Raw genomic sequence first — 17,392 nt, 5'->3', positions numbered from 1 at the left:
CAGAAAAACACCGTCCACAGATATTTATTTTAATTTTATTTCCTAACGGAGATTCCATCCCGCCCTTGGATGAGGTTCGATGTAAAATGTAAAGGCCGCCTGGCCGATTCTCACCTCCACCAACCATCAGGTTAAACAGGCCACGGAAAATCGGAGACAATTGCACAGCTAAGGGGCTCAATTTCCCTCTTAATTATCGGCACTTCTGACTTTAGCGCTCCCGCCGAGTGAAACACCTCACGAGTGCACAATGATGTCGGGACACACGCCCGGCGTCATCTCGCGGGATTTTACGCCCGATCAGCTCAGGCACCTACGTGTCTGCCCACGGGACATAAAATTCTCCCCCTGACCTGATGATTCGGCAACATTCCTCCCTTGGCGAGTAGCATCAACCCAGCCATTCGTCGTTGTCCGTGGGATCTTGCTGTGCAAGTTGGCTGTGACATTTCCTACATAACAGCAGTCACACCCGTTCTGCACAATAGTTTGTTGTGTGAAGTCCTTGCCACGCGTTGATGTGGTAGAAAAATGTAAGCAAGTAGTTTTGAATTACCACTGCCTGTTTGGTTTTGCACCTTTCATGAATGATAAAGATTATTAATAATATCTTGGGTTCTTGACAAACACACATCCAGCCTGCCAAGAAATTATGATAATTGGATCTGAATTTCCACATGGAAAATTAAACCTTGTGGCTTAGAGTATAACCTCGGGCAGAACTTTTCAATTGGTGGGTGCCCGACCTGCTCGAGCGTGAAATGACAGGTGTTGGTGTCAGCCGATCGTGCCAACGTCAACGTGCACCCTCGCGATATTTCGCTAGGTGGGTGCTTGAGGGGGACCAGAGGCCTACCCGCCATTAATTAAGCAGCCACTTCAGCCCCTTGACACACCAGTTGCCTCCGAGTTTGCGTGGCCCGTGTGAATTTTTGGCTATCGCACGGGCAAAACGGGCAGGTGGGCAGGTCGCAAAAGTTCATCCACGGGTGGGATAAGAAGGGTCAGCAGCATTGCCCGTGTGAGTAGTGAGGAGTTTTGGAGATCGAGTGCTGCTGGTTGATTTTGTGACCTGGACAGTTTCAGAGCTGCATTCTGAGCGTTTCCAGACTTCATTTCAGGACTTTTTGGTGTCTCCAAGGCCCCTGGAGGATTCAGACCGTGTGGATCCTTCCAGGTATCAGACAGCCTTCCCTTACCCTGGGAATGGGGATTGTGGTCTCCGCTGGAGGCACCTCCTCTGGGGAGGAAGAGAGGGGCAGAAGGGGGAGGAGGCTGGGTGTCCCAATGCAGCCTCCAGGGGAGGGACCTGTGGGAGGAGAGACGCAGGCACAAGGGGCACAGGGCCAGCAGGCAGTCCAAGGTGGAAGGGGCCAAGAAGACACCACTATCCTGCTGCCAGGGTTTACAGGCAGCGATGCAGCTACCTCAATATGTCTGAGGTGCAATGCCGAAGGAGGCTCCACCTCTCCAGGGAGACAGTGACCTCCATTTATCAGAGGATTGGCCCTGAGATCAGCTCCGACTGTGTGGGTAGACACCCCATGCCAGTGGCTCTGAAGATCACAGTGACCCTCAACTTCTATACCTCCAGCTCTTCCCAGGGGTCAGTGGGGGAATCTGTGTGGAGTCTCCCAATCAGCTGTCCACAGGTGTGTCAAGCTGGTGACAGAAGCTCTGTTCAGGCTGGTAATGACACTTATTCATTCCGTATGGACGAGGCCAGCCAGGCTGAGCGAGCCAGAGGCTTCACAATGATTGCTGGCTTCCCCCGTGTCCAGGGTGCTATAGACTGTACACATGTGGCCATCAAGATGCCAGCGGGTGAGCCGGGTGCCTTCGTCAACAGGAAGGGCTTCCACTCCATGAACGTGCAGATAGTGTGTGATCCCAGGATGCTGATTCTACAAGTCTGTGCACGGTACCCAGGCAGCTCCCATGACACTTACATCCTGAGACACTCCCAGGTGCCGGGGCTCTTCAGTGCTCCAGCCCGGCTGGATGGATGGCTGCTGGGTGACAAGGGCTATCCCCTCAGAAGGTGGCTCATGACGCCTCTCCCCCATCCAGGAACAGAGGAGTCATGTCTCCACAATGGAGGTGGTGGAGAGAACCATAGTTCTTCTCAAGATGCACTTCCCATGCCTGAACTGTTCAGGGGGAGCACTTCAATACCCCCAGAGTGGGTGTCACTGACAGTGGTTACACACTGCGCTCCCCACAATCCGGCACTGGCAAGGGGGGACCCACTGGAGGAAGAGGATCTTGAGGCAGCTGCACAGGCCCCAGAGGATGGATCCAGTAGTGAGTCCGAGGATGAACACAGTGAGGAGAACACTGAGGGCATAGACGCTGACCTGGGTAACCTCCTGGGACTCCAACACCCCACAGGTCCATGGTGGGATGGGGATGGGGGTTGGGGAGTGGCCAGCCCTTAACTGTTCTGCACACTGACCCATGCCAACGTGGTACTCACCCTTCCCGATCGCAGCAGACCATTGAAGTGCTTCTGGCACTGCACCCATGTGCGCCTCCACCACATGGAGGCTGCTCATCCTGGATTCCACCCCCCCCCACCACCCTGGCTCTTTTGGTGAGGTGCAGGAGCCTCCTCCTTTCATTCCTGGGGACAAGGGTTTCCCTTCCGTCTATCAGCTCCTCCAGGAGGGCAGCGAGGCACCCATTGGAGAACTGCAGGGCCGACTGCCCCACTGCCCTGCGCTGCCACCTGCTGTGTCCAACTGTACTGGAATCCATCTTCATCTCAGCGTCTGTCCACAGCAACCTTCCTGGAGCTGCCTGGGACGCTTTTGAATCGGCCACCAGGTCACCATTGGTCCCGACGGACATCAAGTCCCCCCAGCCCTTCTCGGAGCTCCCCCAGATTAATTGGCTGGCCTTAATTGGCCCACCAGTGTGAAATCAGCTTCCTAACCACGCCCACCCCCCACACCCAGCCCGCACACCAAGGGCAAAACTCTGCCCCTTAGGTCATTCCGAGGTTTTATTTTTTCCACAGTGAGATCTTCCAAAAGTTTCTAATACAGGCGATGAGATGAGTTGAGGTAATTGAGTTGTTGCTGGATGAAGTGTTACATATTCTCTGTACACACAAGAAGTCAAAAGAACTCGGGGGAGTAGATTCGAATGTTCACCAGGCTGCATATCTGCAGCAGGCAGTGAGCAGAAGGTAGAAGGTTGTGTCTTCACCTCCCATTCCAGAGACTCAAGCCCCATGTTTCAGGATTTATATCCTGAAATATTTCAGGACAACCCCCAAGTGTGAGTACTGAGGGAGTGCTGAGGGAGTGAGTACTGAGGGAGTGTGAGTACTGAGGGAGTGCTGAGGGAGTGAGTACTGAGGGAGTGTGATTACTGAGGGAGTGCTGAGGGAGTGTGAGTACTGAGGGAGTGCTGAGGGAGTGTGAGTACTGAGGGAGTGCTGAGGGAGTGAGTACTGAGGGAGTGCTGAGGGAGTGTGAGTACTGAGGGAGTGTGAGTACTGAGGGAGTGCTGAGGGAGTGTGAGTACTGAGGGAGTGCTGAGGGAGTGTGAGTACTGAGGGAGTGTGAGTACTGAGGGAGTGTGAGTACTGAGGGAGTGCTGAGGGAGTGTGAGTACTGAGGGAGTGCTGAGGGAGTGTGAGTACTGAGGGAGTGTGAGTACTGAGGGAGTGCTGAGGGAGTGTGAGTACTGAGGGAGTGCTGAGGGAGTGAGAGTACTGAGGGAGTGCTGAGGGAGTGAGTACTGCGGGAGTGCTGAGGGAGTGAGTACTGAGGGAGTGCTGAGGGAGTGTGAGTACTGAGGGAGTGTGAGTACTGAGGGAGTGCTGAGGGAGTGTGAGTACTGAGGGAGTGCTGAGGGAGTAAGTACTGAGGGAGTGCTGAGGGAGTGAGTACTGAGGGAGTGCTGAGGGAGTGTGAGTACTGAGGGAGTGTGAGTACTGAGGGAGTGCTGAGGGAGTGTCAGTACTGAGGGAGTGCTGAGGGATTGTGTGTACTGAGGGAGTACTGAAGGAGTGAATACTGAGGGAGTGCTGAGGGAGTGTGAGTACTGAGGGAGTGCTGAGGGAGTGAATACTGAGGGAGTGCTGAGGGAGTGTGAGTACTGAGGGAGTGCTGAGGGATTGTGAGTACTGAGGGAGTGCTGAGGGAGTGTGAGTACTGAGGGAGTGCTGAGGGATTGTGAGTACTGAGGGAGTACTGAAGGAGTGAATACTGAGGGAGTGCTGAGGGAGTGTGAGTACTGAGGGAGTGCTGAGGGATTGTGAGTACTGAGGGAGTGTTGAGGGAGTGAGTACTGAGGGAGTGCTGAGGGAGTGTGAATACTGAGGGAGTGCTGAGGGAGTGAATACTGAGGGAGTGCTGAGGGAGTGTGAGTACTGAGGGAGTGCTGAGGGATTGTGAGTACTGAGGGAGTGCTGAGGGAGTGAGTACTGAGGGAGTGCTGAGGGAGTGTGAATACTGAGGGAGTGCTGAGGGAGTGAATACTGAGGGAGTGCTGAGGGAGTGTGAGTACTGAGGGATTGTGAGTACTGAGGGAGTGCTGAGGGAGTGTGAGTACTGAGGGAGTGCTGAGGGAGTGTGAGTACTGAGTGAGTGCTGAGGGAGTGTGAGTGCTGAGGGACTGTGATTATTGAGGGAGTGTGAGTACTGAGGGAGTGTGAGTACTGAGGGAGTGCTGAGGGAGTGTGAGTACTGAGTGAGTGCTGAGGGAGTGTGAGTGCTGAGGGAGTGTGAGTATTGAGGGAGTGTGAGTACTGAGGGAGCGCTGAGGGAGTGTGAATACTGAGGGAGTGCTGAGGGAGTGAATACTGAGGGAGTGCTGAGGGAGTGAATACTGAGGGAGTGCTGAGGGAGTGTGAGTACTGAGGGAGTGCTGAGGGAGTGTGAGTACTGAGGGAATATTAGTGCCATCTTTTACAGGCGATTTCAAACTGAGAGCCAAGTGGAATTTTATACCAGTGGGATTTTACAGTCCCGCCAAAGTCAATGGACAGTTGGATGACTCGCCATGTCTTATGGCCCCACTCCCACCACGATGGGGCCATAAAATTCCTCCCCCACCCCCCCCACTGTCTTCCCTATCACATGACTGTGAAAGATCCCATGGCTACTATTCAAATAAGAGCAGGGGGGGCTCTCTCTAGTGCACTAACCAGCATCACTAAAAAAAGATACCTGATTATTTATCACCTTGCTTCTGTGGGATCTTGCTATGTATCATATTTGTTATGTTATAACATAGGAACATAGGAGCAGGAGTAGGCCATTCGCAACTACTGTTCAAAAATACTTGGTTGTAAAGCACTTTGAGATTTTTCTTGTATTTATAGAGAATCATTCAGAAGTATCTCAGAATATGCTTCAAATACCATTAGTGTAAGATTCTGATAGAAATGTCAGTTAGTAAATCACATGAATCCATCCTCCAGGTTATTTACAAAGTGCTCGATCCTGCCATCAAAGTGGACGATCCCTATAGCCTGGAGATTCAAGGTGAGAGAATGTGTCTTTCCGTATCTCTGTCCATGTTGCTGTTGTTTGGTTTTCAAAGCTGATTAAGAGTTTCTGATTTTCCATTGGCTTCACCCTCTGTGTTAGGGTTTTAGATTCAAAGTTTTGTTTCAGACTCTTATAAAACAGCTTTTGCACACAAGAGAATGTATCCCACAAAATTGTTGCCAGAGAGGGGGAGGACCTGACCACATGGGGGTGGGGGTGCTGTCAAGTGCTCACCCAGGTCCTTTTTAAAGGATGTGAGGCAACCCACCTCCACCACCCTCCCAGGCAGCGCATTCCAGACCCTCACCACCCTCTGGGTAAAAAACATCCCACCTAAACCTCCTGCCCCTCATCTCGAACTTATGCCCCCTTGTGACTGACCCTTTAACTAAGAGGAACAGCTGCTCCCTATCCACCTTGTCCATGCCCCTCATAATCTTGTACACCTCGATCAGGTCGCCCCTCAGTCTTCTCTGCTCCAATAAAAACAACCCAAGTCTATCCAACTTCTCTTCATAACTTAAATGTTTCATCCCAGGCAACATCCTGGTGAATCTCCTCTGCACCCCCTCCAGTGCAATCACATCCTTCCTATAATGTGGCGACCAGAACTGCACACAGTACTCCAGCTGTGGCCTCACCAAGGTTCTATACAACTCCAACATGACATCGCTACTTTTGTAATCTATGCCTCGATTGATAAAGGCAAGTGTCCCATATGCCTTTTTCACCACCCCACTAACATGCCCCTCTACCTTCAGAGATCTATGGATACTTTGTTTCTCAGAACTTCCTAGTGTCATGCTGTTCATTAAATACTTTCTTGTCAAGTTACTCCTTCCAAAGTGTATCACCTCACATTTTTCAGGGTTAAATTCCATCTGCCACTTATCTGCCCATTTGACCATCCCGTCCATATCTTCCTGTAGCCCAAGACACTCAACCTCACTGTTAACCACCCGGCCAATCTTTGTGTCATCTGCAAACTTACTGATCCTACCCCCCACATATTCATCTATGTCGTTTATGTAAATGATGAATAATAAGGGACCCAGCACAGATCCCTGTGCTACACCACTGGACACTGGCTTCCAGTCACTAAAGCATCCTTCTGTCATCACCCTCTGCCTCCTACAACTAATTTTGAATCCACCTTATCAAATTACCCTGTATCCCATGTGCATTTGCCTTCTTTATAAGTCTCCCATGTGGGACCTTGTCAAAGGCTTTGCTGAAATCCGTATAAACTACATCAACTGCACTACCCTCATCTACACACTGGTCACCTCCTCAAAACATTCAATCACATTTGTTAGACTGACCTCCTTCTGACAAAGCCATGCTGACTATCCCTGATCAAACCTTGCCTCTCCAAGTGGAGATAGATTCTCTCCTTCAGAATTTTCTCCAATAGTTTCCCTACCACTGACGTGAGATTCGCTGGTCTGTAGTTCCCTGGCTTATCTCTACAACCCTTCTTAAATAGCGGAACCACATTAGCTGTTCTCCAGTCCTCTGGCACCTCCCCCGAGGCCAGAGAGGAATTAAAAATTTGGGTCAGAGCCCCTGCGATCTCCTCCCTTGCCTCCCTCAGCAGTCTGGGACACAAATCATCCGGACCTAGAGATTTGTCCACTTTTAAGCCTGCCAACACCTCCAATACCTTGTCACTCCCTATATCAATTTGCTTAAGAACCTCACAGTCTCTCTCCCCGAGTTCCATACCTTCATCCTCATTCTCTTGGGTGAAGACGAATGTGAAGTATTCGTTCAACACCCTAGCAATGTCCTCTGGCTCCACCCATAGATTGCCCCCATGGTCCCTAATGGGCCCTACTCTTTCCCTGGTTATCCTCTTCCCATTGATATAATTATAGAATATCTTGGGATTTTCTCTACTTTTACCAGCCAGAGCTTTCTCATATCCCCTCTTTGCTCTCCTAATTGTTTTCTTAAGCTCCACCCTGCACTGTCTGTACTGCACTAATGTCTCAGCTGATTGCTTCCCTTGTACCTGCTAAAAGCCTCTCTTTTCCTTCTCATCCTATCCTGAATATCTCTGGTCATCCATGGTTCTCTGGGCTTGTTACTCCTTCCTATCACCCTAGAGAGAACATATTGAGCCTGTACCCACCCCCCCCTCATTTCCTTTTTGAACACCCCCCGCTGGTCCTCTGTAGATTTCCCCACAAGTAACTGTTCCCAGTCTACCTTGGCCAGATCCTGCCTTATTTTACTAAAATCCGCTCTCCCCAAATCCAAAACACTTTTTTGCAACTTGTCTATTTCTTTGTCCATAACTAGGGGCCTCCTCCATGTTGCTGCAGTACCAGCAGTGGCCACTGTTCCTGGTGGTGCTGCTGGGACTGAAGAACTGTTACTTCTCAGATTGTCTGGCAGGTCCTGGAGGCAGAATCTCAGTCTTTCAGAAGCTTCGATGGCAAACAGCTATCTGCCTGATGGCCACTGAATCACATCAGGGTTTCTGAGAATGGCTAGGGTTGTCTCTGGCTTTCCAGCCTGTGGACAGGGCCACAACCAACATTAAATTTAACACAGAGAGTGCACTGGGCCAGAGCATCATATTGCGTGGAAAGAGGCCATTTAGCCCTTCATGCCTGGGCCAGCTCTTTGAAAGCACTATTCAATTAGTCCCACACTCCTGACCCTATATGTCTTTCCTATAATTCCCCCAATTCCCTTTTGAAGGTTATTATTAAATCTGCTTCCACTGCACATTCAGGCAGCGCGATCCAGACCACAGCTACTCACTCTGCTGTCTGAACCCAGTCGGACAATTTCTGTTGGGACCAGGGGTGGGGGGGGATGGACACAGCCTCCATTAGCCCAAAAGCAGCATCAGCGAAGGTGAAGTGTTTCCCTGCATGACTCAGCGTGAATGATGCTTGGTTCGTGTTGACACTTGATTGTACGTTCTGTTATCTATCCCTCTGTGATTTTATTGCCTCTAGATCTCCTGAGAATTACTAATTTAAAAATACACTTCACCAAACTGCATACTCTTGGAGATAACCTGTTGGATAGGCGAATGGAAGTCCTACAGAAGTATTACTACGCTATGTATGAGTTGGTGGTCCGTGGCAGTTGCTTCTGTTATGGACATGCTTCAGAGTGTTCTCCTGTAGCGGGGATACAAGGAGGAGTGCTGGGAATGGTAAGACCCTGTAAAGCTGCTAGATAGAAGCCTAATCCATGTCAGTTCTCCATGCTGTCGAGTGAGTGAAGAGCGTGTGATGCAAGTGAGTCACAGTTGGAGATGTCTTTGATTCCACCTGGTTCTTCCAGGTCTTGAGTGACCTAACCAGGAATCACTAAGGACACCACCCCAACCTGCTCAAAAAACAAGCACAAAACGTTTTAATATTTCCATTTCTGTGGAGGCAGGAGACGCAATTCCAATTTTTCACCAGTTAGGAAATGATAAATTCAGGTGGTTTACCGCCTGTAAGGTGGTGACTATATTCTTCATTGAAGATCACAGCCCCTTGTAATATTTGATCCATTGTAACATCCCGGCTGGTTTCTCCCCACATTCTTGTTCAGATTCACGGAAGGTGTACCTGTAAGCACAACACTAAAGGGTTAAACTGCGAGCAGTGCAAGGACTTCTACCATGAGTTGCCATGGAGACCAGCGGAGGTGGATAACCCACACGCCTGTAAAGGTTCGGCTGATTTCCAATTCCCTCCTTCTCCTCAAGAAACTGCTTTCTCATTGGTTTTCTTAACTTTGCTCCTGTATTTGAGACTCTTCCATTTTTAAAACTTCGGACACAGTTAAATCCTCTCCCTCTCTTGTTCTCTCTCTCTCTGTGATCTGGAAGGTTTATTATATAAGGAGAAATATGTTAGCCAGGAATTGAGTAGAAACTATGCAGCAGTCTGCTGCAGGAAAAACTGTGGGTTCAAATCTCACTGTAGAGACTGTACGTCAGTGCTGAGGGAGTGCTGCACTGTCAGAGGGTCAGTACTGAGGGAGTGCTGCACTGTCAGAGGGTCAGTACCGAGGGAGTGCTGCACTGTCAGAGGGTCAGTACTGAGGGAGTGCTGCACTGTCAGAGGGTCAGTACCGAGGGAGTGCCGCACTGTCAGAGGGTCAGTACCGAGGGAGTGCTGCACTGTCAGAGGGTCAGTACTGAGGGAGCGCTGCACTGTCAGAGGGTCAGTACTGAGGGAGTGCTGCATTGTCAGAGGTCAGTGCTGAGGGAGTCCTGCATTGTCAGAGGGTCAGTACTGAGGGAGTGCTGCATTGTCAGAGGGTCAGTGCTGAGGGAGTGCTGCATTGTCAGAGGGTCAGTTCTGAGGGAGTGCTGCACTGTCAGAGGGTCAGTACTGAGGGAGTGCTGCATTGTCAGAGGGTCAGTGCTGAGGGAGTGCTGCACTGTCAGAGGGTCAGTACTGAGGGAGTGCTGCACTGTCAGAGGGTCAGTACTGAGGGAGTGCTGCACTGTCAAAGGGTCAGTACTGGGGAAGTGCTGCACTGTCAGAGGGTCAGTACTGAGGGAGTGCCGCACTGTCAGAGGGTCAGTATTGAGGGAGTGCTGCACTGTCAGAAGGTCAGTACTGAGGGAGTGCTGCACTGTCAGAGGGTCAGTACTGAGGGAGTGCCGCACTGTCAGAGGGTCAGTACTGAGGGAGTGCCGCACTGTCAGAGGGTCAGTACTGAGGGAATGCCGCACTGCCAGAGGGTCAGTACTGAGGGAGTGCCGCACTGTCAGAGGGTCAGTACTGAGGGAGTGCCGCACTGTCAGAGGATCAGTACTGAGGGAGTGCCGCACTGTCAGAGGGTTAGTACTGAGGGAGTGCTGCACTGTCAGAGGGTCAGTACTGAGGGAGTGCTGCACTGTCAGAGGGTCAGTACTGAGGGAGTGCTGCACTGTCAGAGGGTCAGTACTGAATGAGTGCTGCACTGACAGCCGGTCAGTACTGAGGGAATGCTGCACTGTCAGAGGGTCAGTACTGAATGAGTGCTGCACTGACAGCCGGTCAGTACTGAGGGAGTGCTGCACTGTCAGAGGGTCAGTACTGAGGGAGTGCCGCACTGTCAGAGATGCTGGGCAGAATATTTCCGTTGGCGAGTTGGGGGCGGGGCCCGCTTGCCGAGGGGAAAAATGATGCGAGATGATGTCGGGAGGAGCCCCTGACTCATCCCTCCCCACTTAAATATTGAGGAAGGCGGGGGGACTGCGAGATCAGCTGTCCGCCCGCCGACCTGTCAATGGCCAATTTAAGCCGCTGACAGGGTAGTGGAAACAATTCAAGGCCCTGCCCGTCCAACCTTCAGGCTGGTGGACAGGCCGGGCACCCCCAGCGCCTTCTGATAAAATATCAAACCTCATCCAGCAGCGGGCTGAGGTTTCAAGTCTGTTTTTAAAATCTTTAATAAAGTTTATGTGATATTTATTATCATGTCCCATCTCGTGTGACATTGTCACATGAGGGGGACATGTTAATAATGTATTTTTTTCTATTTTTACACTTTCAAACACTGTCGGCGCTCTCCCTGAGGCAGAACCTAGTCTCAGGGAGATGTGCGGACTCTGACAGTTGGGGAATCCCCCTCCTCCCCCAGCACAGGGAGCGCATAGCACTTCCCATCGGGCAGCCCGCTGGGGGGGCCTTAATTGACCCACCCAATTAAAATGTCAGCGGGGCCCGTCAAGGGCAAAATTCTTTCGGATGAGACATTAAACCAGGGCCATGTCAGACCTCTCAGGGGGATATAAAAATCTCATGACTCTCTTTTGAAGAGGAGCAGGGGAGTTGTTTCTGGTGTCCTGGCCAATATTTATCCCTCAACCAACATCACTAAAACAAATAATCTGGTCATTTAACCCAGAGCTGTTTGTGGGATCTTGCTGTGCAGAAATTGGCTTTCCTTTCTTCATTCCTCCCTTTCTTGTACCGATCAGTAATTATTCAAGTGGACCCAGGATATACAAAGTAAATAAGGTGACTTGTAGTGATAATCAAAAATGAAACATGGACACTTCAGTATTCTGAGCATGTCCCATTCCAGGGCTAGAGTCCAGAGATTGATGTCTCCCAGCCAGGGGAGAGTGGGAAATATCAAAGGGGAGAGTCACAGCTAAAATCAAATGAATAACCCCCTGTGAGGCACTCAGTATTCCAGGAATGAAATGGAGAAAACAACTGAGCTTGAACTTGTTCCCAGTGGGCAGTCAGCAGCAGGTCACAGGCAAAAATATCCTCATACAATCAAAAAACACAAACTCCAAAGATAATGAAACATCTAACACTCTCCCATTACTCCCCGTTACTCTCACTGTCACCCTCCCCATCTCTCTCCCCATCTCTTCCTCCGTCACTCTCCCTATCACTCTCCCATTACTCCCCCCTCACTCTCACTGTCACTCTCCCATTACTCCCCCGTCACTCTCACTGTCACTCTCCCCAACTCTCTCCCCATCACCCTCACTGTCACTCTCCCTGTCACTCTCCCATTACTCCCCCCTCACTCTCTGCTGTCACCCTCCCCATCTCTCTCCCCATCTCTTCCCCCGTCACTCTCCCTATCACTCTCCCATTACTCCCCGTTACTCTCACTGTCACTCTCCCCAACTCTCTCCCCGTCACTCTCACTGTCACTCTCCCTGTCACACTCCCATTACTCCCCCCTCATTCTCACTGTCACTCTCCCATTACTCCCCCCTCATTCTCACTGTCACTCTCCCATTACTCCCCCCTCATTCTCACTGTCACTCTCCCATTACTCCCCCCTCATTCTCACTGTCACTCTCCCATTACTCCCCCCTCATTCTCACTGTCACTCTCCCATTACTCCCCCCTCATTCTCACTGTCACTCTCCCCATCTCTCTCCCCATCACCCTCACTGTCACTCTCCCTGTCACACTCCCATTACTCCCCCATCACTCTCCGTTATCACCCTCCCCCACTCATCCTCCCGCTCACCCTCCCTGTCACCATCCCTGTCACTCTCTCCACCCCCCCACCCCCTCATTCTCCCCCTCACCCTCCCATTCACCCCCCTGACCCTCCACCTCCTTCTCTCTGTCACTGTACCACTCACCCTCTCCTCCCAGAAGGAAAACACACTCTGGTTCAGTGTTCTTATTTCCCAGTTTTTACTGTTTTGTCCTTCCGACCTCATCCCACCTGTCACTCTCCCTGTCAACCCCCATCACACTTTAGACAAAAACGAAAGCCAGTCATTGACCTGAAGGTAGAGATTTGCAAGCATGCACTGATCGACTTGTTTCTCTGTGTAACAGCACAGCCTTTAACTGGCCTCAGCATCTGTTATTTGAAGCAATAAATACTTCATGGCCTTAAGGACACAGTTAGTTAAGCCCAGCCACAGCATTGTATTTTACCTCTCTGGCTGGGACAGCACAACAGCTTTACTGAGAGAAGCAGGCAGCACCAGCTGGCCTTTGGTTTTCACTCTGACTCCGTCAGACACTCAGCACAATTGTTCTCTTTGTACAGTGACGTACTGAACCACAGCTTCATCAGCAGCTTTGTAAAACAATACACTTTTGGTGGTGTGACACAGCAGCCCAGCGAGTCATCGCTCCCTTGATGAGGAAGAAGGAATAGTAGAGTAAATCAATAGGATGAGATGAAGAGGAGTGAGAGAAGGCTTGTGTGGAGCATAAACACCAGCATTGACCAGTTGAATTAAACAGCCTGTTTCTGTGCTCAGCATTCCATGTTATCTCAACAATGTGGTGCATGTTGGAGTTGTTCTGGCTGTGAACCTGGCACAAGCACAATGGGCTGAATGGCCTCCTTCTGTACTGTAACCATTCTATGATTCTTTAAACCTGGTTAAGTCTGTCATCTGGGAAAGAGGCACATTTGAAGTGAATTATTTGGAGGTGAACTGTGAGTTGCCAGACACCAAAGTGCAATTCAATGTAACAAGGCCGGATGTTCCTCGGGGTGGCTGGAATTGGAAGCAGTCAGTCAGCAGGTTCGCTGTTTGTGATGTGCTGTCAGAATCTGGATGGATGGTTCCCCCGTTCACAGCAAGTAACCTGGGCCCATGTCCTGTCAGTGATGGGCTGTTCATTGCGCTAGTCTATTGTTAGTTAGAGACAGCTGTGAAAGGTTGGATTGTGGGAAGGTAGAGAAAGGTTTTTGTAAAATGAGGGAGCAGACACAGGGACAGACACCAATGGCCCTGGCTGCTCACCACTTGGCCAATGAGGATGTGAATCGGACTCAACACCATTCTTGCTTCCAGGCTTTTCCCCCTGTTTTCCAGTTTTGCTCCCAAATCACAGGCAATGCCTTGAGCAGTGAACCCATCCTGTCATCCAGTTACAGTGCCCATTAGGACAATTGATTCTGGCAAAATCCAGACTGGTTTTCACCAGAGGCAGAATTCAGCTGATTTCAATCACAATACGAGCAGTGGGAGAAATGTAACTATCAGTAATTGGGCCTCTTTTATGTTAGCAAACTGCTTCAACTCGGACTATGGGATGTCTCCCAAACTCCACAGTCAACAGCACCTTGCGCTTCTATATCGTCTTTAAATAGTAAAGATATCCCAAGGTGTTCTGCAGGAGGGATTATCCAACAACACTCGACACTGAGCCACATCTGGAGATATTAGGACAGGTGATCAAAACCTTGGTCAAAGTGACAGGTTTTACGGAGCATCTTAAAGGAGGAGAGTAGAGAGGTGGAGAGGTTTAGGGAGGGAATTCCAGAACTTAGGGCCCAGGCAGCTGAAGACATGGCCGACAATGGAACAATTAAAATCGAGGAAATTCAAGAGGCCATAATTGAAAGCATGCAGAGACGTGGAAATCAATGCAGAAGGAGAAAAACAGTTTGGACCAGAACTCGTATTTCCCAGTCAATTACTGTTTTTCATTCTAACACACCAGCATCAGGCACATTAAGAGACTCACCAGGTCCCTTTGGGGGACAATCAAGAGTAGGTTTGTGAATGGATTCCTACATTAGCCTTCTAGAGACCAACTCAACAGATTAAACCCCCCACTTGACTCAACTTAAAGGAGCAGGGTCTCCTGGCATTGGGGGTTGTGGGGGGTGGGGGGTGGTCTCATACTCTGGCTCCACCCTCACTGCCATTTGCGTTGGAAAGGTGTGTGGGGGCAGGGGGTGTGTTGACCAGTGGAAATATCCCCAAAATAGTCTAGGCCTAACCTGAAACCTGAGGAAATTTGGCCCCGTGGTCGTGTTAAGTCAAAAGATAGCAAGAAAAATTGGGGCTGTTTGGCCTCGAAAAGCAACGGCTGGGGACAGCTAGAAAACAGCAGGTGGGTTAGAAACCTTAGATAATTTCACATTAATCCACGACTGCAGGATAAGGGGACACAGGATACCAAGTTGCTGCAGGGCAGGTATCGAAACCCCTCCATCACCCAGAGCGATGGGCGCCTGGCTCGGGGTCCAGGGAGAGCAGTTTGGGGAAACATTCTGGAGATATTCATGTGGCAGCTGTGCGCAGTGATCAGGGCCTGCAAGACCCAACAGGAAATTGAGAAACTTCTTTACCCAGAGAGCGGGGAGAGTGTGGAACGCGCTCGCACAGGGTGTGGTTGAGGTGAATAGGATAGAGACATTTAAGGGGAAGCTGGGTAAACACATGAGGGAGAGAGGAGTAGAGGAGATGGGGATGGGGGGGAGATGATGGTGGGGGGGGGGTGTTGCGAGGAAGTTCACGTGGAGCACGGACTGATTGAGGCAAATACTATGTAAGCTATCGGCCATGGAGACATTTTACTGGATCTGTTCAGATCGTGACATTGACATCAATGGGTACGAAAAGGAATAAAATATAAAATGGGCCCTGACTCATAATCACCTGTTTTACATTACCCACTAAAGAAAAGGTTACCTCAATTACTGTTGCAATTAATTTAAAGAAATCCATTTTTACTGATTCACCTTCGGATGTGTGAAGGACCATCTAAATATGATTCTTTTCTTTCAGTGCTCACTAATTTTAGTTCATAGAACAATAGATTCATACAGCACAGCAGGAGGCCATTTGGCCCATCATGCCAGCTCTTTCAAAGAGATATTCGGTTAGTCCTACTCCTCTGCTATCCCCCCTATATTCCAGCAAATCTTCCCTTTTCAAGTATTTATTCAATTCCTTGTTGGAAGTTATTATTGAATCTGCTTCCACCGCCCTTTCAGGCAGCACCTTCCAGATCACAGCAACTGTGTAAAGATAAAATTCTCCTCATCTCCCACTATGGATTTTGTGGCAATTATCTTCAGATCTGTGTCCTTACCTTACCAATCCCTCTGTCACTAGAAACAATTTCTACTTCTTTACTCAAAACCCTTCATGATTTTGAACGCCTCTATTAAATCTCCCCCTCAATCTCCTCTGCTCTTAAGGAGACCAATCCCAGCTTCACTGGTCTCTCTGTCTTAACTGAAATCCCTCATCCCTGGAACGTTCTCTTCTCCAAGGCCCTGATCTTCTTCCTAAAATGTGGAGCCCGGAATTAAATGCAATACTCGATCTGAGGCCTAACGGTTTAGAGTAACTTCCTTGCTATTGTGCTTGTTCTTTTCCATTCTTTAATTAATAAAGTCAGGATGCTATGTGCTGTTATACCAACCTTCTCAACTTGTCCTGTCACCTTCAAACACTGTTAACACACACTGCTGGAAACTGTACCATTTAGATTCTAAGTTCTGTTCAACATTCTGATTGTTGATTTCTCCCCTCAGAGTGTAACTGTAACAACCACGCTACCAGTTGTCATTTCGACATGGCTGTGTACATTGCCACGGGAAGCCTGAGTGGAGGTGTATGTGAAGATTGTCAACACAACACGATGGGCAGGAACTGTGAGCTGTGTAAACCCTTTTATTACCGCAATCCCAGTGCAGACATCCGCTCCGAGAACGCCTGTATCCGTAAGTGTTACCTAAAAGACAGTCACACCAACAGTGCAAAGCTCTCTCAGTACTGACCCTCTGACAGTGCAACACTCCCTCAGTACTGACCCTCTGACAGTGCAGCACTCCCTCAGTACTGACCCTCTGACAGTGCAGCACTCCCTCAGTACTGACCCTCTGGCAATGCAGCACTCCCTCAGTATTGACCCTCCAACAAGGCAGCACTCCCTCAGTCGTGACCCTCGACTGTGCCTGTAACAGTTTCTGCCCAGTTCCCTGCCAACCAGCATCCAGCTCAAAGCTGCTGCTGCTCCCCAAGCCCAGTTTATAAGAATTGGAATAGGAAATTCATTATGATCGTGGCTGATCTTTGATGTGAGCGCCACTTTCCTGTCCGTCCCCTACAATCGATTGATCCCCTTAGTATCCAAAAATCTGTTGACCTCCACCTTAAACTCAATGACCATATATCCACAACCCTCTGGGGTAGAGAATTCACAAAGATCCACAACCCTTGGAGTGAAGAAATTTCTCTTCATCTCCATCTGAAATGATTTATCCTTTATTCTGAGACTGTGCCCCCATGTCTAAGATTCCCCGACCAGTGGAAACATTTTCTCAGGATCTACCCTGTCAAAGCCCTTCAGGATTTTGTATATATCAGTCAGATAACTCATCCTTCTAAAGTCCTCCCCCTAATCCCTCAGAATGTGATGCACACTGCACTGAGAAATAGGAGCTGCTTTGTGTATTGAAGAAGTTTGTCTGGAAACCATTGTTGTCCAATGATCTTATTTTGGATAAGGACATAACAAACAGGAGCAGGAGTAGACCATTCAGCCCTTCAAGCCTGCTCTCCATTCACTAAGATCATGGCTGATCTGATCAGGGCCTCAACTCCAATCTTCTGCCATTGTTTCTTTGGTGAAGTCATACAGGGAGCACTTTTAGCTTTCAACAGGGACTCTGTAGTGGGGGAATGGCGG

General features: G+C 49.7%; 1 protein-coding gene across 1 annotated transcript in view; it reads left to right on the top strand.

Moving 5' to 3' along the window:
- LOC121279727 (laminin subunit beta-1-like) overlaps positions 1 to 17,392 on the top strand; it is a 228,622-nt gene that overhangs the window by 79,245 nt on the left and 131,985 nt on the right. Inside the window, exons 6-9 of the mRNA XM_041190979.1 lie at positions 5,435 to 5,498; positions 8,477 to 8,679; positions 9,069 to 9,189; positions 16,236 to 16,424. Coding sequence (XP_041046913.1) covers positions 5,435 to 5,498; positions 8,477 to 8,679; positions 9,069 to 9,189; positions 16,236 to 16,424 — 577 coding nt within the window. The remainder of the gene's footprint in view (positions 1 to 5,434; positions 5,499 to 8,476; positions 8,680 to 9,068; positions 9,190 to 16,235; positions 16,425 to 17,392) is intronic.

Source organism: Carcharodon carcharias, chromosome 7 (genome assembly GCF_017639515.1).
Source record: "Carcharodon carcharias isolate sCarCar2 chromosome 7, sCarCar2.pri, whole genome shotgun sequence".
Taxonomy (NCBI): domain Eukaryota; kingdom Metazoa; phylum Chordata; class Chondrichthyes; order Lamniformes; family Lamnidae; genus Carcharodon; species Carcharodon carcharias.
The sequence above is the reverse complement of the archived record's forward strand: the minus strand, read 5'-3'. Positions and strand labels throughout refer to the sequence as shown.